Source organism: Triticum urartu, chromosome 5A (genome assembly GCF_056163025.1).
Source record: "Triticum urartu cultivar PI428250 chromosome 5A, HENAU_Tu73, whole genome shotgun sequence".
Taxonomy (NCBI): domain Eukaryota; kingdom Viridiplantae; phylum Streptophyta; class Magnoliopsida; order Poales; family Poaceae; genus Triticum; species Triticum urartu.
In genome coordinates this window covers 414,082,117-414,108,506 of record NC_141877.1, presented here as the reverse complement: position 1 = coordinate 414,108,506, position 26,390 = coordinate 414,082,117, and the positions used below count along the sequence as shown (strand labels likewise).

The following is a 26,390-nucleotide window of genomic DNA, read 5'->3' as shown; positions in this document are numbered from 1 at the left end:
AATGACCTAGTCAAGTAGAGGCATACTAGTGACACTCTGTTTGTCTATGCACTCACACATGTACTAAGTTTCCGGTTAATACAATTCTAGCATGAATAAGAAACATTTATCATGATACAAGGAAATAAATAATAACTTTATTATTGCCTCTATGGCATATTTCCTTCAGTGTCACCCTTGGGCGAGAGAGAATGACAGTTGTGGATCTAGGCTGGAGGATTGATGGCGGTGGATCTAGCGCTCGGCCTCGAAGACGCCGATGGCTGACAGGTGGTTCCGGGACTCGTGGAGGGTGGGGATGATCCCCGGTCAACGGACCACAACGACAACGGTCTTGCCGACAACGTGCTTCTTCATCGATTCACAACGCCTTTCTTGGAAATGGCTTTTCTACGAGTCCGGCAGCAGTTAGCAGCCATGATGGCAGTTGCGGGATTACTTAAGGACTTTTCCGTACCTTTTTTCTAGGAGAATATTTTCTGCGAAGTTCTTTGGACACGTGTTGTCATTCGACCTTTCTGGTTGGTTCCGCGTGCGTGCTTGTATTCATCTTGTTTGTGATCAACATTTGGGGAAAACATTGAGAGAAGAGAGCGGCGGAGTGGGCGTGTTTGCCATTGCAATGTAAAATTTACAACTTTAATCTGCATAAAAGAAGGAACGAACACGAAAGTGCTTCTAATCACAAATTTGGACGGCAGTAGTATTACCGAACCCGTCCGTGTTGGGGTCGCGTCTCTCCACTGAACGGGCGCAACGAGTGACCAAATTTAACCACGCGGTGGTTTTGCGACTCTTCGTCTTCGTCTCTCGACTACTGTTCCCATTTCTTTCCTACGCGGGGAGGGGAGGAGGAGGAGGCGCCTTCTCGCGCGAACCAACGCGACGTTTTCACCGCGGCGGCCCCGCCAGTTCCTTTCTTTCCACCTCTACCAAACGTCCAAACCACAGCCGGCTTGCCCCCACTCCACTATATATACGCGCCACTCACCCGCTCCGGCCCCGCCCCGTCCCTGTCTCGATCGTCCCCTGCTGTCGTCAGGCCGCTCCTCCCCCATCATCGCCTCCACCACTCAAGCCAACGGTCCGATTCGCCACCGCCGGTGAGTTCCCGCAGATCATTCTCCTCGCCGCTTGTCTCTCCTTCTCTTTCTCCGAGTCAAATTGTGCCTGCACTCATCCCAATTTTGGTTTGCGACCGAGTTTCTTTCCAATTTGCTCTTCTTGTACACCGGTGCATGGACTGTGGACTGTGGTGTTTGCTTAGATGAGTACTTAGATCGTAGTGTTTCATGCATACAGAAGCTTCATTTTCTGTAGGATGGTGTCGGAACCATGTGCTCGGGAGGAAGATAGCAGAAATCCAGCGTTCATGTCAGTCGGTGCTCAGTACTCAACACAATGCCGCGTGCGTCCCGGGTAGGAAAAAGGGGATTGCTCCGCTCTGACATGGCTGGCCCGGCCGGGCTCTTCTCTGAATCATGTGGCGTAAGACAGTGCCACCGACCTACAACGTCGCCGACTTAACACTAGTTGGTTGGGGATCCAACTGGCGGTTACTGTAATTAACAGAGCTTCCTTGCCGGCAACGGAACATGGCATGGCAAGAGATCTCTGAACCCTCTTCCATTTTGGCATTCCCGTCGACATCCCAGTAGTGCCCAGGGTTAATTAATTAACCAAAGGAAATTCCAAAATAACACGACGAAACCGCCATTGCTCCCGTGAAATCATGTCCAGTTCAGTGCGAGTGTGCGCTGTCCAGGTCCCTGTCATCCGTGGTGTCAAAAGCCCCAAACCGACTTACTATTTTTTCCCCTTGTAAATCTCCGATCGGATCTGACCTCTGCCTTGCCGGCGAAGAAACGCGGGGCACTATATTTATCCGGCGCCCATACCCTTTCACACGGCAGGGCCGGCACACATCTGCGACAGCCCGTTGCTCTCTTGTTCTTCTTCTCCGCTGGGGAAAAGATCGTTTCGACACATCATCCCCTTTCTTGCAGCGGGTGGAAATTTGCATGATTGTGTTAGGCTGGAACTGACCGAATTGGATTTAATTTTGATGGTGGTTGGTTTTACTGTGCGTGATCGAGTAATTGGCACCAAGAACTTGGGATTTTGATCTTGCCGCTTTAATTTGGTAATTAATCAAGAATTTCAGAGTTTAATACTATGAATTATGATGCGAGCATGACAACAATCTGCATCCAGTGAATACGTTTTAATTCTTGCTTTCTTGACCATCCTTGTCCTTGGCAGGGAGGATTTGCACTGCAATTGACCTCTGATTCAACTCTCTCCACCAAGATCACTCTTTTTCCGGTGCCTAATTGACCGGCCAGCGCCATGAGGAAGAACGCATCGTTTGTCCTGTTGATTTTGGCCTGCCTGTGGCTGTGCCCTCGGCGGGGCAGCGGGTTCTCATGGAACATTTTCTCGTCTCCGTCCTCCTCGGCGGCCGGTAACAGTCCCCCGATGATGGAGCTCGACGGCGCGGTGGCCGACTTCTCCATGGACGTCACCAACAACCCGCGAGGGGTGAAGCTGCTGGAGAACGCGCGGAACAAGCTCGCGGGGCCCAAGAACTGCTGGCAGGACGCGTACCGGAACCTCTTCGCCGGCTGCGGCGAGATCATGGCCGACAAGGAGCGGCAGGCGCGCCTCGCGTGGCACCTCAGCAGCTGCTACCAGGAGGACTCGGGCCGGCCGGCCTTCCCGTCCTGCGCCGGCGGGTCCAGGATGGTGCACTGCCGCAAGAAGCTGGGCGACTCGGAGAGCAAGGTGTTCCTCGAGTTCTTCCTGGAGACCAACACGCTGTGCCACCAGCTGCAGGCGGAGGCCTTCAAGCACAGCACGGAGCGGCTGGTGAACGACCTCACGCGCTCCTCCAAGTCGGCGGAGGAGAAGCTGGAGGTGATCGAGGCGCGGTCGGAGGAGATCATCAGGGAGTCCGGCAAGGTGCGGGACGCGCTGTCGTCCATCGAGGCGCAGGCGGACCGCCTCGCGGAGACGTCCAAGGGCGTGGGCGCGCAGATCGACGACGTGCTGGCGCACTCCAGGACCATCTCCGACCAGTCCAAGGAGATCGCCGCCTCCCAGGCGGAGCTCAAGGAAGGGCAGGCCGAGATGAGGAAGAAGATCGAGGCCGGCATGGAGCGCATCCAGGAGTCGTACGATCAGCTGGGGGACGGGATGGGGAAGCTCACGGAGGAGGCCGTGGGCATTCAGAAGGAGATCGCAACTGTCGGCGACCTGATGTCTTCCAAGATGCTGGTTCTCCAGGGCACTGCCGATGAGATTGGGAGTGTGGCGGGCAAATCGTTGGAGAATCAGATGCAGCTCTTGGATGGGCAGAACAAGGCCATGGATGGATTGACTAGCCTCCACACCTTTCAGTCCCAGGCTCTCGAGGAAAGCAGGTAATGCATTTTGTTGTGTAAAAAATAACTGAATTTTCCATCTTTCTTTTAATGTGTGTGGGGACTGTGGACTCAAAGAGATGCTGATTTTTATCTGAAATTGCAGGGAAACTTTGGAGAAATTTGCACTGTTTGGGCAGCGTCAGCAGGAAGAGCTGTTGTCGAAGCAGGAGCAGATCCGGCAGGCTCATGATCATCTCATCCTGAATTCACACTCCATACTAGCAGCTCAGGTACTAGCTTTAGTATTTTCTCAACTAAAATTATTTTCATCACGTGATAAAATCTAACTCGCACCTGTATGCTAACTGAACCTTTTTTGGGCCTGCAGGAGGAGTTCAGAGCGAAGCAGGCCAACATCTTCGCGGCGCTGGACAAGCTCTACATCCTCCACAACGCCATTCTAGCCGAGTCCCGCTTCATCAAGGCCTTCTTCTTCTACTGCTGCATCGTCTTCCTCATCTACATGCTCACCAGCGCCAAGCAGACCTTCAGCATCAGAGGCCAACTTTACTTCGGTAAGATCATTGTTTTTCTTCAGTTTTCTTCGGATCTGTACTAGTTGCTGCAACCCATTGCATCTATGTCACTGCATATTGTTCGATTTCCTAACGTCTTTTTGGGCAGGTCTGTGCATCACGCTCCTGCTAGAGATGGGTCTGATCAAGATCGCAGCCGGCAACTTCGACAACCAGTTCTGGGTCCTGTCCAAGGTGTTCTTGGTCAGATTGCTGTTCCTGGCCGCCGCCACTATCCAGATCTTGCATTCCATATTCACGTTCAGGTGAGTAAGAAACTACGAACTCTCAGGTTGAGATTGCGCACTTACAAAAAGATGGTTGAGTTTAATTAACTCGTTGGAACATTATATTTCAGGGACTACGAAGTTCTGAACCACCGGCTGCTCCAGACGCTGGTGGACAAGGTCCGGACACTGGAGGAGAACGCAGGCGACAGGATGCTCTCGTACGGCTCGGAGAGCGACGAGAGCCTGAGGAACTACTCGTGGGTCTTCGACGAGCTGACGGATGAGGCGGACAGCACAGCCGACCCTAACTACGCCCTGCCGGAGCAAACCCGCCGGAGGTACGGCGCCCTGCCGGAAGAGGTCGCCGAGAACTCCATCACCACGTCGGGTAGCCGGAGGTACAACCTGCGGCGCCGGAGCAAGCAGTGATGGAGACCGACGTTTTTGCTCCCTGTGGAAATGCGGCGGGGTTTGTGGTTTTATTTCCGAGAGAGAGAAGAAGGTTTGCGGCAGTTCTTAGCTTGGGTGTGTGATGCTGTCATCTACTACTTCTACGTCGTTTGTATTTAGCTGGCACGTATGAGTTTGGTTTTTGCCGGTCAATCTGAAATGATAGGGTATGTATAAGGATGTTGACGATATGTTTATAGCAAATTTAACTTAATTGTAATGAAAACTACGACTGTTGAATGACTCTTTACTGTAAATCATTCAAACGATTTTCATTCTGCAGTTTTTTCACTGTAATTTTTGTAGCGTATTTTTTTTTCAGTCAGTCTTTTTCTTTAGAGCAACTTTTTTTCAGTCAGTATTTTTTTTTCAGTCAGTCTAGCCTGGAAATTCGTAAATGTGACCTGTTGCGAGCAATAAGCCCATAAGCCTGCATTGCCTGAAGCTTTATACATGGGCCGAATCTTGTTTGTGTACCTTTAATAGATAGTGTTATTTTTCTTTTCTATACAATCTTTTAAAATATATTTATTATCAGTAACTTTATATAAAGCAGTTTAACACTAAGTAAAATGATAGTGTGTTGTAAAAAAGAACTGTTCACCTCTATGTAACAGATTCAGTGTTCGTGAGAAAAAAAATATTCATGTGTTTCAAAAATGAAGAGGAAAATGTTCAAATATTTCAAATAAGTCTTGGTGTTTTTTAATCTTTCATATATTGCAAGAAAAAAACACATATCACAATAAATGTTCATGTACTCCAAAAAAACTTAATATTTTTCTAAAAAAAGATTCTTGTGTATGAATGTAGATTTTCTTCTTTCGAAAAGAAATATTCACATGTTAAAAAGGTGTTCATACATATAAAAAATAGTCATGCATTTCACGCAAAAAAAGGAAAAAAGAAAGGAAAGGATAGGTGGAAACAAAGTTTTTTTTAGCAATGCAGACTGAAGTAAACAACATAGAAAATGTTACTAGGTTGGCCCATGTTCCATTGACCGTAGTCACACACATGAAAGCCGGTACCTCTTCACCGGTCGCAGTGAGATTTTCCCCTTTGGCCCAATAAGCTTTTGAGATGACCCAATAAGACAATAACATTTGGAAGACAAAAGAGATTAATTCTCCAAAGAGTAATCTGGAGAGGTCACACTTGGAGAGTTAGTAATGGCGAAAAAATATTAAAATTTGGAAAGATGCCTGGATCCCACAATCTCCCTCTAGAACGGCGATAACCATGTGGGTAATCAACTCCTTTTCCGGGTTTGTGACCATATATTGATCCTGTATCAGGAGACTGGGATGAAGGGCTAGTAAATCAAACCTTTTGGCACGTTGATGCTCAAAGGATCTTTGCTATTCCCCTACCTATCCATGAATGACAAATTTCGTGGCATGGAGCATGAAAAAGACTGGTATTTTCTCTGTTCAATCGGCTTATCACGTGGAATGGGACTGAAGGAAATATGCCCTAGAGGCAATAATAAAGTTATTATTTATTTCCTTATTTCATGACAAATGTTTATTATTCATGCTAGAATTGTATTAACCGAAAACATAATACATGTGTGAATACATAGACAAACAGGTCACTAGTATGCCTCTACTTGACTAGCTCGTTAATCAAAGATGGTTATGTTTCCTAACCATAGACATGAGTTGTCATTTGATAAACGGGATCACATCATTAGGAGAATGATGTGATTGACTTGACCCATTCCGTTAGCTTAGCACTTGATCGTTTTAGTTTACTGCTATTGCTTTCTTCATGACTTATACATGTTCCTATGACTATGAGATTATGCAACTCCCGATTACCGGAGGAACACTTTGTGTGCTACCAAACGTCACAATGTAACTGAGTCATTATAAAGGTGCTCTACAAGTGTCTCTGATGGTACTTGTTGAGTTAGCATAGATCGAGATTAGGATTTGTCACTCCGATTGTCGGAGAGGTATCTCTGGGCCCTCTCGGTAATGCACATCACTATAAGCCTTGCAAGCAATGCAACTAATGAGTTAGTTGCGGGATAGTGCATTACGGAATGAGTAAAGAGACTTGCCGGTAACGAGATTGAACTAGGTATTGAGATACCGACGATCAAATCTCGGGCAAGTAACATACCGATGACAAAGGGAACAACGTATGTTGTTATGCGGTTTGACTGATAAAGATCTTCGTAGAATATGTAGGAGCCAATATGAACATCCAGGTTCCGCTATTGGTTATTGACCGGAGACGTGTCTCGGTCATGTCTACATAGTTCTCGAACCCGTAGGGTCCGCACGCTTAACGTTCGGTAACGATCGGTATTATGAGTTTATGTGATTTGATGTACCGAAGGTAGTTCGAAGTCCCGGGTGAGATCGGGGACATGACGAGGAGTCTCTAAATGGTCGAGATGTAAATATCGATATATTGGACGACTATATTCGGACATCAGAAAGGTTCCGAGTGATTCGGGTATTTTTCGAAGTACCGGGAAGTTACGGAAATACGGGGAAGAAGTATTGGGCCTCATGGGCCAAGTGGTGGAAGAGAGGAGGCAGGGCGCCCCCCCCCTAGCCGAAACCGAATTGGACTAGGGGCCGGCCCCCTTTCCTCCTTTCCTTCCTTCTCCCCTTCCCCCTTCCTTTCCTCCTCCTAGTAGGTGTAGGAAAGGGGAGTCCTACTCTGAAAGTGCAACTATCCCTAGGTGGTTTTGGTAATTCATAACAACATATAGCTCATTGAGCTAATGCTATTCCAAGATGATTATTTCAGGAAAGCTCAATGATTGGCATGGCATGGATGTGAAAGTGGAACCCTCAAAATGCTAAGGACAAAGGATTGGCTCAAGCTCAAAAGCTCAAGACTCTTCATTTTATATTTTAGTGATCCAAGATCACATTGAGTCTTTAGGAAAAGCCAATACTATTAAGGAGGGATGAGGTGTTGCTTAATGAGCCTCTTGCTTCATGTGCTTAGTGATATGCTCCAAAACCCTCAACTACTTTCCCACTTCCACATATGACCTAAACCCTAAGCCTAACTCGGTCCTACCGATTCTTTCTATCCGGCGCCACCGAGTTTCACTTGTCATTAGCCACTACCAAACCCTAGCAATTCGGTTCTACCGATAAGGATCTCGGTCTCACCGAGATGGGGTTGCAAACTCTCTGTTTCCCTTTCATAACTTTTCGGTCTTACCGAAAGAGCGAATCGGTCCCACCGAGATCGCAATGTAAACTCAGTGTTTCCCCTTTGTAACTTTTCGGTCTCACCGAGTTCCACTCGGTCTCACCGAAAGAGCAAATCGGTCCCACCGAGTTTGCCTGACCAACTCTCTGGTTAGCTAATTACCAAATTCGGTCTCACCGAGTTTGTGTAATCGGTCTCACCGAGATTACGTTATGCCCAAACCCTAACCATATCGGTCCTACCGAGTTGCATATCAGTCCCACCGAAAATCACTAACGGTCACTAGGTTTACTATTTCGGTCAGACCGAGTTTATTGATTCGGTCCCACCGAGATTGGAAAACTGTGTAACGGTTGGATTTTGTGTGGAGGCTATATATACCTCTCCACCTCTTTCTCATTCGAAGAGAGAGCCATCAGAACACACACACCATTCCAACTCATATGTTCTGAGAGAGAACCACCTACTCATGTGTTGAGACCAAGACATTCCATTCCTACCATATGAATCTTGATCTCTAGCCTTCCCAAGTTGCTTTCCACTCAAATCTTCTTTCCACCAAATCCAAATCCTATGAGAGAGAGTTGAGTGTTGGGGAGACTATCATTTGAAGCACAAGAGCAAGGAGTTCATTACCTACACACCATTTGTTACTTCTTGGAGAGTGGTGTCTCCTAGATTGGCTAGGTGTCACTTGGGAGTCTCCGACAAGATTGTGGGGTTGAAACAAGGAGTTTGTAAGGGCAAGGAGATCGCCTACTTCGTGAAGATCTACCGCTAGTGAGGCAAGTCCTGTGTGGGCGATGGCCATGGTGGGATAGACAAGGTTGCTTCTTCGTGGACCCTTTGTGGGTGGTTGCTTCTTCGTGGACCCTTCGTGGGTGGAGCCCTGTGTGGACTCGCGCAACCGTTGCCCTTGGGTGGAGCCCTGTGTGGACTCGCGCAACCGTTACCCTTCGTGGGTTGAAGTCTCCATCAACGTGGATGTAGGATAGCACCACCTATCCAAACCACGGGAAAAACATCCGTGTCTCCAATAGCGTTTGAATTCTCCAAACCCTTCCCTTTACATTCTCGCAAGTTGCATGCTTTACTTTCCGCTGCCCATAAACTCTTTGCATGCTTGCTTGAGTGATGTGATGATTGCTTGACTTGTCCTAAATTAGCTAAAATCTGCCAAGAACTAAAATTGGGAAAAGGTTAAGTTTTATTTGGTCAAGTAGTCTAATCACCCCCCCCCCTCTAGACATACTTTCGATCCTACATACTCCTACTAGGAGGAGGACACCTCCTCCTGGCGTGCCGTACAGGGGCCGGGCGGCCTCCCCCCTTTCTCCTTTATATACGGGGGAAGGGGCACCCTAGATCACACAAGTTGATCATTGATCCCTTAGTCGTGTGCGGTGCCTCCCTTGTTGGGGAACGTAGTAATTTCAAAAAAATTCCTACGCACACGCAAGATCATGGTGATGCATAGCAACGAGAGGGGAGAGTGTTTTCTACGTACCCTCGTAGACCGGCAACGGAAGCGTTGACACAACGTAGAGGAAGTAGTCATACGTCTTCCCGATCCGACCGATCCAAGTACCGAACGTACGGCACCTCCGAGTTCTGCACACGTTCAACTCGGTGACGTCCCTCGAGCTCCGATCCAGCAAAGTGTTGAGGGAGAGTTTCGTCAGCACGACGGCGTGATGACGGTGATGATGTTCTACCGACGCAGGGCTTCGCCTAAGCACCGCTACGATATGACCGAGGTGGAATATGGTGGAAGGGGGCACCACACACGGCTAAGGAACGATCACGAAGATCAACTTGTGTGTCATGGGGTGCCCCATTGCCCCCGTATATAAAGGAGCGAGAGGGGGAGGTGCGGCCGGCCCAAGGGGTGCGCCTGGAGGAGTCCTACTCCCACCGGGAGTAGGACTCCCCCCTCTTGCCTTGTTGGAAAAGGAAGGGGAAGGGAGAAAGAGGAAAGGGGGGCGCCCCCCCCCCTTCCTTGTCATATTCGGACTAGGGGGGAGGGGGCGCGCGGCCTCCCTGGCCGGCCCTCCTCTTCTCCCTTAGGGCCCATGTAGGCCCAATAACCCCCGGGGGGGTTCCGGTAACCCCCCGGTACTCCGGTAAAATCCCGATTTCGCCCGAAACGTTTTCGATATCCAAATATAGGCTTCCAATATATCAATATTTATGTCTCGACCATTTCGAGACTCCTCGTCATGTCCGTGATCACATCCAGGACACCGAACAACCTTCGGTACATCAAAACATAAAACCCTAATTACGATCGTCACCGAACTTTAAGCGTGCGGACCCTACGGGTTCGAGAACTATGTAGACATGACCGAGACACGTCTCCTGTCAATAACCAATAGCGGAACCTGGATGCTCATATTGGCTCCTACATATTCTACGAAGATCTTTATCGGTCAGACCGCATGACAATATACGTTGTTCCCTTTGTCATCGGTATGTTACTTGCCCGAGATTCGATCGTCGGTATCTCAATACCTAGTTCAATCTCGTTACCGGCAAGTCTCTTTACTCGTTCCGTAATACATCATCCCGCAACTAACTTATTAGTTGCAATGCTTGCAAGGCTTGAGTGATGTGCATTACCGAGAGGGCCCAGAGATGCCTCTCCGACAATCGGAGTGACAAATCATAATCTCGAAATATGCCAACCCAACAAATACCTTCGGAGACACCTATAGAGCACCTTTATAATCACCCAGTTACGTTGTGACATTTGGTAGTACACAAAGTGTTCCTCCGGTAAACGGGAGTTGCATAATCTCATAGTCATAGGAACATTTATAAGTTATGAAGAAAGCAATAGCAACAAACTAAACGATCAAGTGCTAAGCTAATGGAATGGGTCAAGTCAATCACATCATTCTCCTAATGATGTGATCCCGTTAACCAAATAACAACTCATGTCTATGGTTAGGAAACATAACCATCTTTGATCAACGAGCTAGTCAAGTAGAGGCATACTAGTGACACTCTGTTTGTCTATGTATTCACACATGTATTATGTTTCCGGTTAATACAATTCTAGCATGAATAATAAACATTTATCATGATACAAGGAAATAAATAATAACTTTATTATTGCCTCTAGGGCATATTTCCTTCAGTCTCCCACTTGCACTAGAGTCAATAATCTAGATTACACAGTAATGATTCTAACACCCATGGAGCCTTGGTGCTGATCATGTTTTGCTCATGGAAGAGGCTTAATCAGCGGGTCTGCAACATTTAGATCTGTATGTATCTTGCAAATTTCTATGTCTCCCACTTGGACTAAATCCCGAATGGAATTTAAGTGTCTCTTGATGTGCTTGGTTCTCTTGTGAAATCTGGATTCCTTTGCCAAGGCAATTGCACCTATATTGTCACAAAAGATTTTCATTGGACCCGATGCACTAGGTATGACACCAAGATCGGATATGAACTCCTTCATCCAGACTCCTTCATTTGCTTCTTCCGAAGCAGCTATGTACTCCGCTTCACATGTAGATCCCGCCACGACGCTTTGTTTAGAACTGCACCAACTGACAGCTCCACCGTTTAATGTAAACACATATCGGATTTGCGATTTAGAATCGTCCGGATCAGTGTCAAAGCTTGCATCAACGTAACCATTTACGATGAGCTATTTGTCACCTCCATATACAAGAAACATATCCTTAGTTCTTTTCAGGTACTTCAGGATGTTCTTGACCGCTATCCAGTGATCCACTCCTGGATTACTTTGGTACCTCCCTGCTAGACTTATAGCAAGGCACACATCAGGTCTGGTACACAGCATTGCATACATGATAGAGCCTATGGCTGAAGCATAAGGAACATCTTTCATTTTCTCTCTATCTTCTGTAGTGGTCGGACATTGAGTCTTACTCAACTTCACACCTTGTAACACAGGCAAGAACCCTTTATTTGCTTGATCCATTTTGAACTTCTTCAAAACTTTGTCAAGGTATGTGCTTTGTGAAAGTCCAATTAAGCGTCTTGATCTATCTCTATAGATCTTAATGCCCAATATGTAAGCAGCTTCATCGAGGTCTTTCATTGAAAAACTCTTATTCAAGTATCCCTTTATGCTATCCAGAAATTCTATATTATTTCCAATCAATAATATGTCATCCACATATAATATCACAAATGCTACAAAGCTCCCACTCACTTTCTTGTAAATACAGACTTCTCCAAAAGTCTGTATAAAACCAAATGCTTTGATCACACTATCAAAGCGTTTATTCCAACTCCGAGAGGCTTGCACCAGTCCATAAATGGATCGCTGGAGCTTGCACACTTTGTTAGCTCCCTTTCGATCGACAAAACCTTCTGGTTGCATCATATACAACTCTTCGTCCAGAAATCCATTCAGGAATGCAGTTTTGACATCCATTTGCCAAATTTCATAATCATAAAATGCGGCAATTGCTAACATGATTCGGACAGGCTTAAGCATCGCTACGGGTGAGAAGGTCTCATCATAGTCAATCCCTTGAACTTGTCGAAAACCTTTTGCAACAAGTCGAGCTTTGTAGACAGTAACATTACCGTCAGCGTCAGTCTTCTTCTTGAAGATCCATTTATTCTCAATCGCTTGCCGATCAACGGGCAAGTCAACCAAAGTCCACACTTTGTTCTCATACATGGATCCCATCTCAGATTTCATGGCTTCTAGCCATTTTGCGGAATCTGGGCTCACCATCACTTCTTCATAGTTCGTAGGTTCATCATGATTTGGTAGCATGACTTCTAGAACAGAATTACCGTACCACTCTGGTGCGGATCTTACTCTGGTTGATCTACAAGGTTCGGTACTAACTTGATCTGAAGTTTTATGATCATTATCATTAGCTTCCTCACTAATTGGTGTAGGTGTCACAGAAACCGGTTTCTGTGATGTACTACTTTCCAATAAGGGAGCAGGTACAGTTACCTCATCAAGTTCTACTTTTCTCCCACTCACTTCTTTCGAGAGAAACTCCTTCTCTAGAAAAACTTCGAATTTAGCAACAAAAGTCTTGCCTTCGGATCTATGATAGAAGGTGTACCCAACAGTCTCCTTTGGGTATCCTATGAAGACACATTTCTCCGATTTGGGTTCGAGCTTATCAGGTTGAAGCTTTTTCACATAAGCATCGCAGCCCCAAACTTTCATAAACGACAACTTTGGTTTCTTGCCAAACCATAGTTCATAAGGCGTCGTCTCAACGGATTTCGATGGTGTCCTATTTAACGTGAATGCAGCCATCTCTAAAGCATAACCCCAAAACGATAGCGGTAAATCAGTAAGAGACATCATAGATCGCACCATATCTAATAAAGTATGATTACAACGTTCGGACACACCATTACACTGTGGTGTTCCGGGTGGCGTGAGTTGCAAAACTATTCCGCATTGTTTCAAACGTAGACCAAACTTGTAACTCAAATATTCTCCTCCACGATCAGATCGCAGAAACTTTATTTTCTTGTTACGATGATTTTCAACTTCACTCTGAAATTCTTTGAACTTTTCAAATGTTTCAGACTTATGTTTCATTAAGTAGATATACCCATATTTGCTTAAATCATCTGTGAAGGTGAGAAAATAACGATATCCGCCACGAGCCTCAACATTCATTGGACCCCATACATCTGTATGTATGATTTCCAACAAATCCGTTGCTCTCTCCATAGTACCGGAGAACGGCGTTTTAGTCATCTTACCCATGAGGCACGGTTCGCAAGTACCAAGTGATTCATAATCAAGTGGTTCCAAAAGTCCATCAGTATGGAGTTTCTTCATGCGCTTTACACCGATATGATCTAAACGGCAGTGCCACAAATAAGTTGCACTATCATTATCAACTCTGCATCTTTTTATTTCAACATTATGAATATGTGTATCACTACTATCGAGATTCATAAAAAATAGACCACTCTTCAAGGGTGCAAGACCATAAAAGATATTACTCATATAAATAGAACAACCATTATTCTCTGATTTAAATGAATAACCGTCTCGCATCAAAAAAGATCCAGATATAATGTTCATGCTCAAAGCTGGCACCAAATAATAATTATTTAGGTCTAAATGTCTAATACTAATCCCGAAGGTAGATGTAGAGGTAGCGTGCCGACCACAATCACATCGACTTTGGAACCATTTCCCACGCGCATCGTCACCTCGTCCTTAGCCAATCTTCGCTTAATCCGTAGCCCCTGTTTCGAGTTGCAAATGTTAGCAACAGAACCAGTATCAAATACCCAGGTGCTACTGCGAGCATTAGTAAGGTACACATCAATAACATGTATATCACATATACCTTTGTTCACTTTGCCATCCTTCTTATCTGCCAAATACTTGGGGCAGTTCCGCTTCCAGTGACCAGTCTGCTTGCAGTAGAAGCACTCAATCTCAGGCTTAGGTCCAGAATTGGGTTTCTTCTCCTGAGCAGCAACTTGTTTGTTGTTCTTCTTAAAGTTCCATTTCTTCTTCCCTTTGCCCTTTTTCTTGAAACTGGTGGTCTTATTGACCATCAACACTTGATGCTCCTTCTTGATTTCTACCTCCGCGGCTTTTAGCATCGCGAAGAGCTCAGGAATAGTCTTATTCATCCCTTGCATGTTATAGTTCATCATGAAGCTTTTGTAGCTTGGTGGCAGTGATTGAAGAACTCTGTCAATGACACTATCAACAGGAAGATTAACCCCTAGTTGAGTCAAGTAATTATGATACCCAGACATTTTGAGTATATGTTCACTGACAAAACTATTCTCCTCCATCTTGCAGCTATAGAATTTATTGGAGACTTCATATCTCTCAATCCGGGCATTTGCTTGAAATATTAACTTCAACTCCTGGAACATCTCATATGCTCCATGACGTTCAAAACGTCGTTGAAGACCCGGTTCTAAGCCGTAAAGCATGGCACACTGAACTATCGAGTAGTCATCAGCTTTGCTCTGCCAGACGTTCATAACATCTGGTGTTGCTCCTGCAGCAGGCTTGGCACTTAGCGGTGCTTCCACGACGTAATTCTTCTGTGCAGCAATGAGGATAATCCTCAAGTTACGGACCCAGTCTGTGTAATTGCTACAATCATCTTTCAACTTTGGTTTCTCAAGGAACGCATTAAAATTCAACGGAACAACAACACGAGCCGTCTATCTACAATCAAACATAGACAAGCAAGATACTATCAGGTTCAATTAATTGTATTACTTAAGAACTCCCACTTAGAAAGATATCCCTCTAATCTTCTAAGTGATCACGTGATCCAAATCAACTAAACCATGTCCGATCATCACGTGAGATGGAGTAGTATCAATGGTGAACATCAATATATTGATCATATCTACTATATGATTCACGCTCGATCTTTCGGTCTCCGTGTTCCGAGGCCATATCTGTTATATGCTAGGCTCGTCAAGTTTAACCTGAGTATTCCGCGTGTGCAACTGTTTTGCACCTGTTGTATTTGAACTAGAGCCTATCACACCCGATCATCGCATGGTGTCTCAGCACAAAGAACTTTTGCAACGGTGCATACTTAGGGAGAACACTTATACTTTGATAATTTAGTGAGGGATCATCTTATAATGCTACCATCAATCAAAGCAAGATAAGATGCATAAAAGATAAACATCGCATGCAATCAATATAAGTGATATGATATGGCCATCATCATCTTGTACTTGTGATCTTCATCTCCGAAGTACCTTCATGATCACCATCGTCACCGGCGCGACACCTTGATCTCCATCGTAGCATCGTTGTCGTCTCGCCAATCTTATGCTTCCACGACTATCGCTACCGCTTAGTGATAAAGTAAAGCATTACAACGCGATTGTATTGCATACAATAAAGCGACAACCATATGGCTCCTGCCAGTTGCCGATAACTTGGTTACAAAACATGATCATCTCATACAATAAAATTTAGCATCATGTCTTGACCATATCACATCACAACATGCCCTGCAAAAACAAGTTAGACGTCTTCTACTTTGTTGTTGCAAGTTTTACGTGGCTGCTACGGGCTTAGCAAGAACCGTTCTTACCTACGCATCAAAACCACAACGATAGTTTGTCAAGTTGGTGTTGTTTTAACCTTCGCAAGGACCGGGCGTAGCCACACTTGGTTCAACTAAAGTTGGAGAAACTGACACCCGCCAGCCACCTGTGTGCAAAGCACGTCGGTAGAACCAATCTCGCGTAAGCGTACGCGTAATGTCGGTCCGGGCCGCTTCATCCAACAATACCGCCGAACCAAAGTATGACATGCTGGTAAGCAGTATGACTTATATCGCCCACAACTCACTTGTGTTCTACTCGTGCATAACATCAACGCATAAAACCTAGGCTCGGATGCCACTGTTGGGGAACGTAGTAATTTCAAAAAAAAATCCTACGCACACGCAAGATCATGGTGATGCATAGCAACGGGAGGGGAGAGTGTTGTCTACGTACCCTCGTAGACCGGCAACGGAAGCGTTGACACAACATAGAGGAAGTAGTCGTACATCTTCCCGATCCGACCGATCCAAGTACCGAACGTACGACACCTCCGAGTTCTGCACACGTTCAACTCGGTGACGTCCCTCGAGCTCCGATCCAGCAAAGTGTTGAGGGAGAGTTTCGTCAGCACGATGGCGTGATGACGGTGATGATGTTCTACCGACGCAGGGCTTCGCCTAAGCACTGCTACGATATAACCGAGGTGGAATATGGTGGAAGGGGGCATCGCACACAGCTAAGGAACGATCATGAAGATCAACTTGTGTGTCATGGGGTGCCCCCTTGCCCCTGTATATAAAGGAGGGAGAGGGGGAGCTGCGGCCGGCCCAAGGGGTGCGCCTGGAGGAGTCCTACTCCCACCGGGAGTAGGACTCCCCCCTCTTGCCTTGCTGGAAAAGGAAGGGGGAAGGGAGAAAGAGGAAAGGGGGGCGCCCCCCCCCCTTCCTTGTCCTATCCGTACTAGGGGGGAGGGGGCGCGCGGCCTGCCCTGGCCGGCTCTCCTCTTCTCCCTTAGGTCCCATGTAGGCCCAATAACCCCCGGGGGGTTCCGGTAACCCCCCGGTACTCCAGTAAAATCCCGATTTCACCCGGAACGTTTCCGATATCCAAATATAGGCTTCCAATATATCAATCTTTATGTCTCAACCATTTCGAGACTCCTCGTCATGTCCGTGATCACATCCAGGAGACCGAACAACCTTCAGTACATCAAAACAAAAAACCCTAATTACGATAGTCACCGAACTTTAAGCGTGCGGACCCTACGGGTTCGAGAACTATGTAGACATGATCGAGACACGTCTCCGGTCAATAACCAATAGCGGAACCTGGATGCTCATATTGGCTCCTACATATTCTACGAAGATCTTTATCGGTCAGACCGCATAACAATATACGTTGTTCCCTTTGTCATCGGTATGTTACTTGCCCGAGATTCGATCGTCGGTATCTCAATACCTAGTTCAATCTCGTTACCGGCAAGTCTCTTTACTCGTTCCGTAATACATCATCCCGCAACTAACTTATTAGTTGCAATGCTTGCAAGGCTTGAGTGATGTGCATTACCGAGAGGCCCAGAGATACCTCTCCAACAATCGGAGTGACAAATACTAATCTCGAAATACGCCAACCCAACAAATACCTTCGGAGACACCTGTAGAGCACCTTTATAATCACCCAGTTACGTTGTGATGTTTGGTAGCACACAAAGTGTTCCTCCGGTAAACGGGGGTTGCATAATCTCATAGTCATATGAACATATATAAGTTATGAAGAAAGCAATAGCAACAAACTAAACGATCAAGTGCTAAGCTAATGGAATGGGTCAAGTCAATCACATCATTCTCCTAATGATGTGATCCCATTAACCAAATAACAACTCATGTCTATGGTTAGGAAACATAACCATCTTTGATCAACGAGCTAGTCAAGTAGAGGCATACTAGTGACACTCTGTTTGTCTATGTATTCACACATGTATTATGTTTTCGGTTAATACAATTCTAGCATGAATAATAAACATTTATCATGATATAAGGAAATAAATAATAACTTTATTATTGCCTCTAGGGCATATTTCCTTCACCCCTCCACCATAATCCACCTCGATCATATCGTAGCGGTGCTTAGATGAAGCCCTGTGTCGGTAGCAACATCATCACCGTCATCACGCCGTCGTGCTGACGGAACTCTCCTGTGAAGCTCTGCTGGATCGGAGTTCGTGGGACGTCATTGAGCTGAACGTGTGCTGAACTCAGAGGTTCCATGCGTTCAGTACTTGGATCGGTCGGATCATGAAGACGTTCGACTACATCAACCGCGTTCTCATAACGCTTCCTCTTACGATCTACGAGGGTACGTAGACGATACTCTCCCCTCTCATTTCTATGCATCACCATGATCTTGCGTGTGCGTAGGAAATTATTGAAATTACTACGTTCCCCAACATTGGTATCCGAGCCAGGTTTATGCGTAGATGTTATATGCATGAGTAGAACACAAGTAAGTTGTGGGCGATACAAGTCATACTACTTACCAGCATGTCATACTTTGGTTCGGCGGTATTGTTGGATGAAACGGCCCAGACCGACATTATGCGTACGCTTACGCGAGACTGGTTCTACCGACATGCTTCGCACACAGGTGGCTGGCGGTGTCAGTTTCTCCAACTTTAGTTGAACCGAGTGTGACTACGCCCGGTCCTTGTTGAAGGTTAAAACAGCACTAACTTGACGAAATATCGTTGTGGTTTTGATGCGTAGGTAAGAACGGTTCTTGCTCAACCCTTAGTAGCCACATAAAACTTGCAACAACAAAGTAGAGGACGTCTAACTTGTTTTTGCAGGGCATGTTGTGATGTGATATGGTCAAGACATGATGCTAAATTTTATTGTATGAGATGGTCATATTTTGTAACACAGTTATCGGCAACTGGCAGGAGCCATATGGTTGTCGCTTTATTGTATGAAATTCAATCGCCATGTAATTGCTTTACTTTATCACTAAGCGGTAGCGATAGTCGTGGAGGCAATAATTGGCGTGACGACGTCGATGCTTCGATGGAGATCAAGGTGTCAAGCCGGTGACGATGGTGATCATGACGGTGCTTTGGAGATGGAGATCACAGGCACAAGATGATGATGGCCATATCATATCACTTATATTGATTGCATGTGATGTTTATCCTTTATGCATCTTATTCTGTTTTGATTGATGGTAGCATTATAAGATGATCTCTCACTAAATTTGAAGGTACAAGTGTTTTCCCTGAGTATGCACCGTTGCCAAAGTTCGTCATGCTGAGACACCACGTGATGATCGTGTGTGATAAGCTCTATGTTCATATACAATGGGTGCAAGCCAGTTTTGCACACGCAGAAATACTCGGGTTAAACTTGACGAGCCTAGCATATGCAGATATGGCCTCGAAACACTGGAGACAGAAAGGTCGAGCGTGAATCATATAGTAGATATGATAAACATAGTGATGTTCACCATTGAAAACTACTCTATCTCACGTGATGATCGGACATGGTTTAGTTGATTTGGATCACGTGATCATTTAGATGACTAGAGGGATGTCTATCTAAGTGGGAGTTCTTAAGTAATATGCTTAATTGAACTTTAATTTATCATGAACTTAGTCCTGATAGTATTTGCATAAATATGTTGTAGATCAATAGCTTGCAATGTAGCTCCCCGTTTATTTTTTGATATGTTCCTAGAGAAAAACTATGTTGAAAGATGATAGTAGCAATGATGCGGACTAGGTCCGTGATCTGAGGATTATCCTCATTGCTGCACATAAGAATTATGTTCTTGATGCACCGCTAGGTGATACATCTCCGTTGTATCTACTTTTCCAAACACTTTTGCCCTTGTTTTGGACTCTAACTTGTATGATTTGAATGGAACTAACCCGGACTGACGCTGTTTTCAGCAGAACTGCCATGGTGTTGTTTTATGTGCAGAAAACAAATATTCTCGGAATGACCTGAAACTCCATGGGAGGTCTTAGAAAAAATAATAATAAATCCTCGCCAAAGATGAAGACCAGGGGGCCCACACCCTATCCACGAGGGTGGGCCCCCCTAGGGCGCGCCCCCCTACCTCGTGGGCCCCCTGGATGCCCTCCGACGTCAACTCCAACTCTATATATTTTCTTTTGAAGAGAGAAGAAATCATCGCGTTTTGTGATACGGAGCCGCCACCAAGCCCTAAAACCTCTCGGGAGGGCTGATCTGGAGTCCGTTCGGGGCTCCGGAGAGGGGGGTTTGTTGCCGTCGTCATCATCAACCATCCTCCATCACCAATTTTATGATGCTCACCGCCGTGCGTGAGTAATTCCATCGTAGGCTTGCTGGACGGTGATGGGTTGGATGAGATTTATCATGTAATCGAGTTAGTTTTGTTAGGGTTTGATACCTAGTATCCACTATGTTCTGAGATTGATGTTGTTATGACTTTGCTATGCTTAATGCTTGTCACTAGGGCCCGAGTGCCATGATTTCAGATCTGAACCTATTATGTTTTCATGAATATATGTGAGTTCTTGATCCTATCTTGCAAGTCTATAGTCACCTACTATGTGTTACGATCCGGCAACCCCGAAGTGACAATAATCGGGACCACTCCCGGTGATGACCATAGTTTGAGGAGTTCATGTATACACTATGTGATAATGCTTTGTTCCGGTTCTCTATTAAAATGAGGCCTTAATATCCCTTAGTTTTCAATAGGACCCTGCTGCCACGGGAGGGTAGGACAAAAGATGTCATGCAAGTTTTTTTCCATAAGCACGTATGACTATATACGGAATACATGCCTACATTACATTGATGAACTGGAGCTAGTTCTGTGTGACCCTATGTTATGACTGTTACATGTTGAACCGCATCCGGCATAATTATCCATCACTGATCCGGTGCCTATGAGTTTTCCATATACTGGTTTACGCTTATTTACTTTTCTGTTGCTACTATTACAATCACTACAAAATACCAAAAATATTACTTTTGTTGTCTTTACTTTTGTTGCCGCTACCACCACTATCATATTACTTCGCTACTAATAACTTTGCTGTAGATACTAAGTTTCCAGGTGTGGTTGAATTGACAACTCAGCTGCTAATACTTGAGAATATTCTTTGGCTCCCCTTGTGTCGAATCAATAAATTTGGGTTGAATACTTTACCCTCGAAAGCTGTTGCGATCCTCTATACTTGTGGGTTATCAAGACCAATTTCTGGCGTCATTGCCGTGGAGCAGAGCTCTATTCTTTGAGTCACTTGGGATTTATATCTGCTGGACACTATGAAGAACTTGAGAGATCCCAAAACCAAGATCTATCCCTCAACTACGAGGGGATGTAAGGAACTGCCATCTAGCTCTACACTTGATTCACCTTCTATTATGAGTAAGTTTGCGACACCTACACCTGCTTCTGCTATTCGTTCTGATATGTCGCATGTTATTGATGATGCCACTTCTGTTATGCATGATACTTATGATGAAACTGCTTCTATGCCTGATACTACTGTGCCCCTTAGTGAATCTCTTGATGAACAAATTGCTAGGGCTAGAGAAAGAGAAATTATTGAATCTGAATACGATGATGATAGTGATGATGAAAACATGCGTGTTATTCCTAAAGGTTATATTTTTGATAAGGATGCTTCTTTAGCTATTTTAGCTTGCAGAGATAGATATGAGCTTAAGAGGTTATTAATTAAATGGAACAAAGAATCACTTAGAGATAAAATGAAACCCGACCCTGCTTTTGCTACTTCACCTATATGTGTTCCTGATAAGGATTATGAATTCTCTGTTGATCCTGATATAATTACTTTGGTTGAATCTGATTCGTTTTATGGCAATGAATCTGAAACTGTTGTGGCACATCTTACTAAGTTAAATGATATAGCTGCCCTGTTCACTAATAATGAGAGATCACGTTACCTCTATTTACTCAAAATATTTCCGTTCTCATTAAAGGGTGATGCTAACATATGGTTTAATTCTCTTGATCATGGTTGTGTGAGTAGTCCCCAGGATATGATTTATTACTTCTCTGCTAAATATTTCCCTGCTCATAAGAAACAAGCTGCTTTGAGGGAAATATACAATTTTGTGCAAATTAAAGAAGAGAGTCTCCCACAAGCTTGGGGGAGGCTTCTCAAGTTACTTAATGCTTTGCCTGATCATCCTCTTAAGAAACCTGAAATACTTGATATCTTTTATAATGGACTAACCGATGCTTCCAGAGATTACCTGGATAGTTGTGCTGGTTCTCTTTTCAGGGAAAGAACACCGGATGAAGTTGAAATTCTATTGAATAATATGTTGACAAATGAAAGTAATTGGGCACCTCCTGAACCAGCTCCTGAGCCAACTCCTGCTCCAATTACTGAGCCTATTCCTAAACCAACTCCGAAGAAGAGAGGTGTTTTATTTCTTAGTCCCGAAGATATGCAAGAGGCAAAGAAATCTATGAAATAAAAAGGTATTAAAGCCAAAGACGTTAAGAATTTACCTCCTATTGAAGAAATACATGGTCTTAATATACTGCCTGTTGAAGAAACATATGATCTCAATTATTTATTTACTAAAGAACCTCCTGATCCCGATATCCCAACACAGGTAGTAAAGGTAAATTCTCTCTATAGATATGATAAAACTGAAGTCCCTCCTACTAAAATTGCTAGTCAGTGCTTGGATGAGTTTGATAACTTTATGTTTAAGCAAGACGACTTCAATGCTTATTTTGGTAGACAATTAAAAGAAAATGCTTATATGATTAGACGCTTGGGTGATTATATGGCTGATATTAAAGGTGAACTTAAACTTTTTAGCAAACATGCTTCTACGGTTAGCACTCAAGTAGAACAAGTACTTAAAGCTCAAAAAGAAGTGATTGATGAAATGAATAGTGAGAAAAATGATTATGCTGTTAGAGTGGCTACTAGAACTGGTAGAATGACTCAGGAACCTTTGTATCCTGAAGGCCACCCTAAGAGAATCGAGCAAGATTCTCAGAGAAATAATATTGATATTCCTAGTTCTTCTAAAAAGAAGAAGAAGAAAAATGATAGAACTGTGCAAACTTCTAGTGAACCTATTGCTGAACCACCTGATAATCCAAATGATATATCTATGTCTGATGCAGAAACACAATATGGTAATGAACATGAACCTAGTAAAAATATTAATGATGATGTTCATGATGATGCTCAACCTAGTAATGATAATGATGTAGAAATTGAACCTGCTGTTGATCTTGATAACCCACAATCAAAGAATCAACGTTATGATAAAAGAGACTTTGTTGCTAGGACACATGGTAAAGAAAGGGAACCTTGGGTTCAGAAACCCATGCCTTTTCCTCCGAAACCATCCAAGAAAAAGGATGATGAGGATTTTGAGCGCTTTGCTGAAATGATTAGGCATATCTTTTTGCGCATGAGATTAACTGATGTGCTCAAAACAAATCCTTATGCTAAATATATGAAAGATATCATTACTAATAAAAGAAAGATACCGGAAGCTGAGATTTCCACCATGCTTGCTAATTATACTTTTAAGGGTGGAATACCAAAGAAACTTGGAGACCCTGGAGTACCTACTATACCTTGCTCCATCAAAAGAAATTATATTAAAACTGCTTTATGTGATCTTGGAGTCAGTGTTAGTGTTATGCCTCTCTCTTTATATCGTAGACTTGACTTGAATAAGTTGACACCTACCGAAATATCTTTGCAAATGGCTGATAAATCAACTGCTATACCTGTCGGTATTTGTGAGGATGTGCCTGTTGTGGTTGCAAACGTTACTATTTTAACGGACTTTGTTATACTTGATATTCCCGAGGATGATAGTATGTTTATTATTCTTGGAAGACCTTTTCTTAATACTGCAGGGGCTTTTATTGATTGCAACAAAGGCAATGTTACTTTTCATGTTAACGGTAATGAGCATACGGTACACTTTCCGAGGAAACAACCTCAAGTTCATAGTATCAACTCTATTGGGAAAATTCCATCGATTATATTTGGAGGTTTTGAATTTCCTCTCCTACTGTCAAGAAGAAATATGATATTCTTATTATTGGGGATGTGCATATCCCCGTTGAGGTAACTTAGTGCTATTCAAAATTTCTCCAGTTTCATGATTATCGGAATGAGTTTGTTAACAAGACTTGATCAACCTTGTTAGTGGATTCTTTTTGATGAGCATGAGATGGATGAAACTAGAAGCACAAACTTCTATACCCTCTCTATATTTTCTGTTATTTATATTAAATAAAGTAAAAATAGTAATTTTATGTCTGTTTTCTGATTATCCGTGCAATATAAAAATATCCCGAAAATAAAAGTCCTCAGAATGCCATGCCAATTAATATGATTTTTTCGGGAATATTTGAGAATTTACTGTGCAAAAATTACCGCGGGAGGAGCTGCCACCTGGTCACGAGGGTGGTGGGCGCGCCCCCCTATAGGGCGTGCCCCCTGCCTCGTGGACCCACGGTGGCCCTCCTCCACTTATCCCAGCACTCATCTTCTTCCTATCTCACACAAACCCGAAAAACCAACTCAAGCACGAGTTCCAGCCACTTTTGCTATGATTTTCGATCTCCTTGCTCAAAGCACCTCTCGCAGAACTTCTTGGGGAGATTGTTCCTTGGTATGTGACTCCTCCATTGGTCCAATTAGTTTTTGTTCTAGTGCTTTATTCATTGCAAATTTGTGCTGCATAGGTGACCATGTTCTTGAGCTTGCATGTCAAATTTATATGGTTCCAAGTAGTTCTAATGCTTGATATATGCTCTAGGCACTTGTAGGAGTTGTTGCTATCAGTTTTATTGAGTTTGATTACTTTTACTTTGAAGTTACTAAAAATTTCAGAATTTTTCAGAGAAAAACAATATGTTTAGGAAGATGTTCCAAGGTGGTTCCTCTAAGAAGCAAGGACCCAGGATTGCTATGGGCGATGCTGACGAGGATCCACCGAGAGACGCTCCAGTACGGCCTTGCGAATGGCCATCAGAAAATTTTATGGACCGTGCGGTAATTAAAGAAGAATTCAAATCATATTTGCGCAATGCCGGTCTTGAGGATTTTGAGGCTAACAAATGCCCCCAGTATCATGATCTCACAAGTTCATTTGTGAGGAGGTTCGAGTATTCATCTTCACGTAATTCTCCTTCAGTCAGGTTTGATCTTTATGACAAATCTTATACCATGGACCTAGAGGATTTCACTTCTGCTTGCGAACTTCCATCATGGGGCAGTATTAGGGATCCACCTAAATCTGAATTTAGAAACTTTCTTGCTAGCATAACTGTGGGGGAATCCAGAGATATAACGCAGGCTACCATAGGGAGCATTCACTTTCCTGCTATATATTATTTGCTCTTTTCATCGGTAGATGCATAAATGCTAAGGATGAAGCATGTCACATATGTGTCCCTGATCTCAGCATTCTTAGGAGTGCTGTGTTAGGAGACCAATCTTATAATATGGGAGCCATTGTAGCTCGTAGGTTGCATCATAATAGACATAATGGAGATTTCTTTGGAGGAATTTATGCAACCCGCTTAGCTCATTTTCTTGAAATAGACATTCGTGAGGGTGATATGGAGTTGCCTCCTGCATATTTAGATTATAACTCTATGGCTTCGCACCAGTTTGTCGAGAGGCCTGAATCACCTCTCTTATATCGCTTAATTTTTGATAAACGACGTGTTTTCCATATTACTCTCCCTGCTCCTGCCTTCTTTGATTCACAGACAAAAGGAAGATATGTTATTACCAGAGAGGAGGCAGAAGAGTATGAGAGGAGAGCGAGGTAGCCTGACTCCACACTGCAGCTCATCAGGCGATAACCGCTGCACATCAGTATGATCCCAACTATCCCTCCTCATCACAGTACGACCCCAACAACTATTATTATGGATATCCGTCAGGCCAGCCGTGGCCATAGACCAACTTAGGCCAAAAGCCTAAGCTTGGGGGAGTACGTACTTCTCACCGACATTACATTTATGTTCACACACACTCATTGCTAGATGTCAGTGCTCATACTTCTTCACTGTAATATCCATGCTAGTTCATTTTCTTTTTCCTGCTTTCTTCTTGTGTGTTTGTTAAACCTTAAGAAAAACCAAAAAAATTAGTAGTAGTTTATTTTTCTGCTGTAGTAGTAATAATTAAAAAGAAAACCCAAAAATATTTCCCGTTCTTCTTTCGCTTGTTGGGAGCTTTCCCGTGTAAATAGTTTTATTTCTTTTCTTTGGGGGTTAGTAGGAGAAGACCATAATTAAATTGTTGAAGTGGCTCTTATATGCATTATTGTTGATTTAACCAAGAGCCCATATTGCCTTGTCTTCTCCTGTTTATTGAATGCTCGCAGATTCCAGCTTAGTCCAATGCACGTGCACTCTTATTATGATTCACACCGTTCGGTCGTGCAGGCAATTATGATGATATATGATGGACTGACTGAGATGAGAAAAGCTGGTATGAACTCGACCTCTTTTGTTTTTGTAAATATGATGAGTCCCGCGTTCTT

General features: G+C 44.1%; 1 protein-coding gene across 2 annotated transcripts; it reads left to right on the top strand.

Annotated features, from left to right (window-relative positions):
- The first annotated feature begins 947 nt into the window (after nt 1–947).
- LOC125509311 (protein GAMETE EXPRESSED 1) lies at nt 948–4,902 on the top strand. 2 transcript variants are annotated; one of them, XM_048674262.2, is made up of 6 exons: nt 948–1,103; nt 2,263–3,422; nt 3,529–3,655; nt 3,754–3,940; nt 4,050–4,206; nt 4,299–4,902. In XM_048674262.2, exons 2-6 carry the CDS (start codon nt 2,350–2,352, stop codon nt 4,597–4,599), a joined length of 1,845 nt encoding a protein of 614 aa, XP_048530219.1. In that variant the 5' UTR covers nt 948–1,103; nt 2,263–2,349; the 3' UTR covers nt 4,600–4,902. The 2 variants fall into 2 exon arrangements, with proteins under 2 accessions (XP_048530219.1, XP_048530217.1); XM_048674260.2 differs by lacking the exon at nt 948–1,103 and adding an exon at nt 1,200–2,143.
- The last annotated feature ends 21,488 nt before the right edge of the window (nt 4,903–26,390 follow it).

Excerpts from the sequence above, each read along its gene's own strand:
- LOC125509311 (XM_048674262.2), top strand. The coding sequence starts at position 2,350 with ATGAGGAAGAACGCATCGTTTGTCCTGTTGATTTTGGCCTGCCTGTGG. Across the intron at positions 3,941-4,049 it reads CAGAGGCCAACTTTACTTCG|GTCTGTGCATCACGCTCCTG; the intron begins GTAAGATCATTG and ends CTTTTTGGGCAG. Across the intron at positions 4,207-4,298 it reads CATTCCATATTCACGTTCAG|GGACTACGAAGTTCTGAACC; the intron begins GTGAGTAAGAAA and ends ATTATATTTCAG.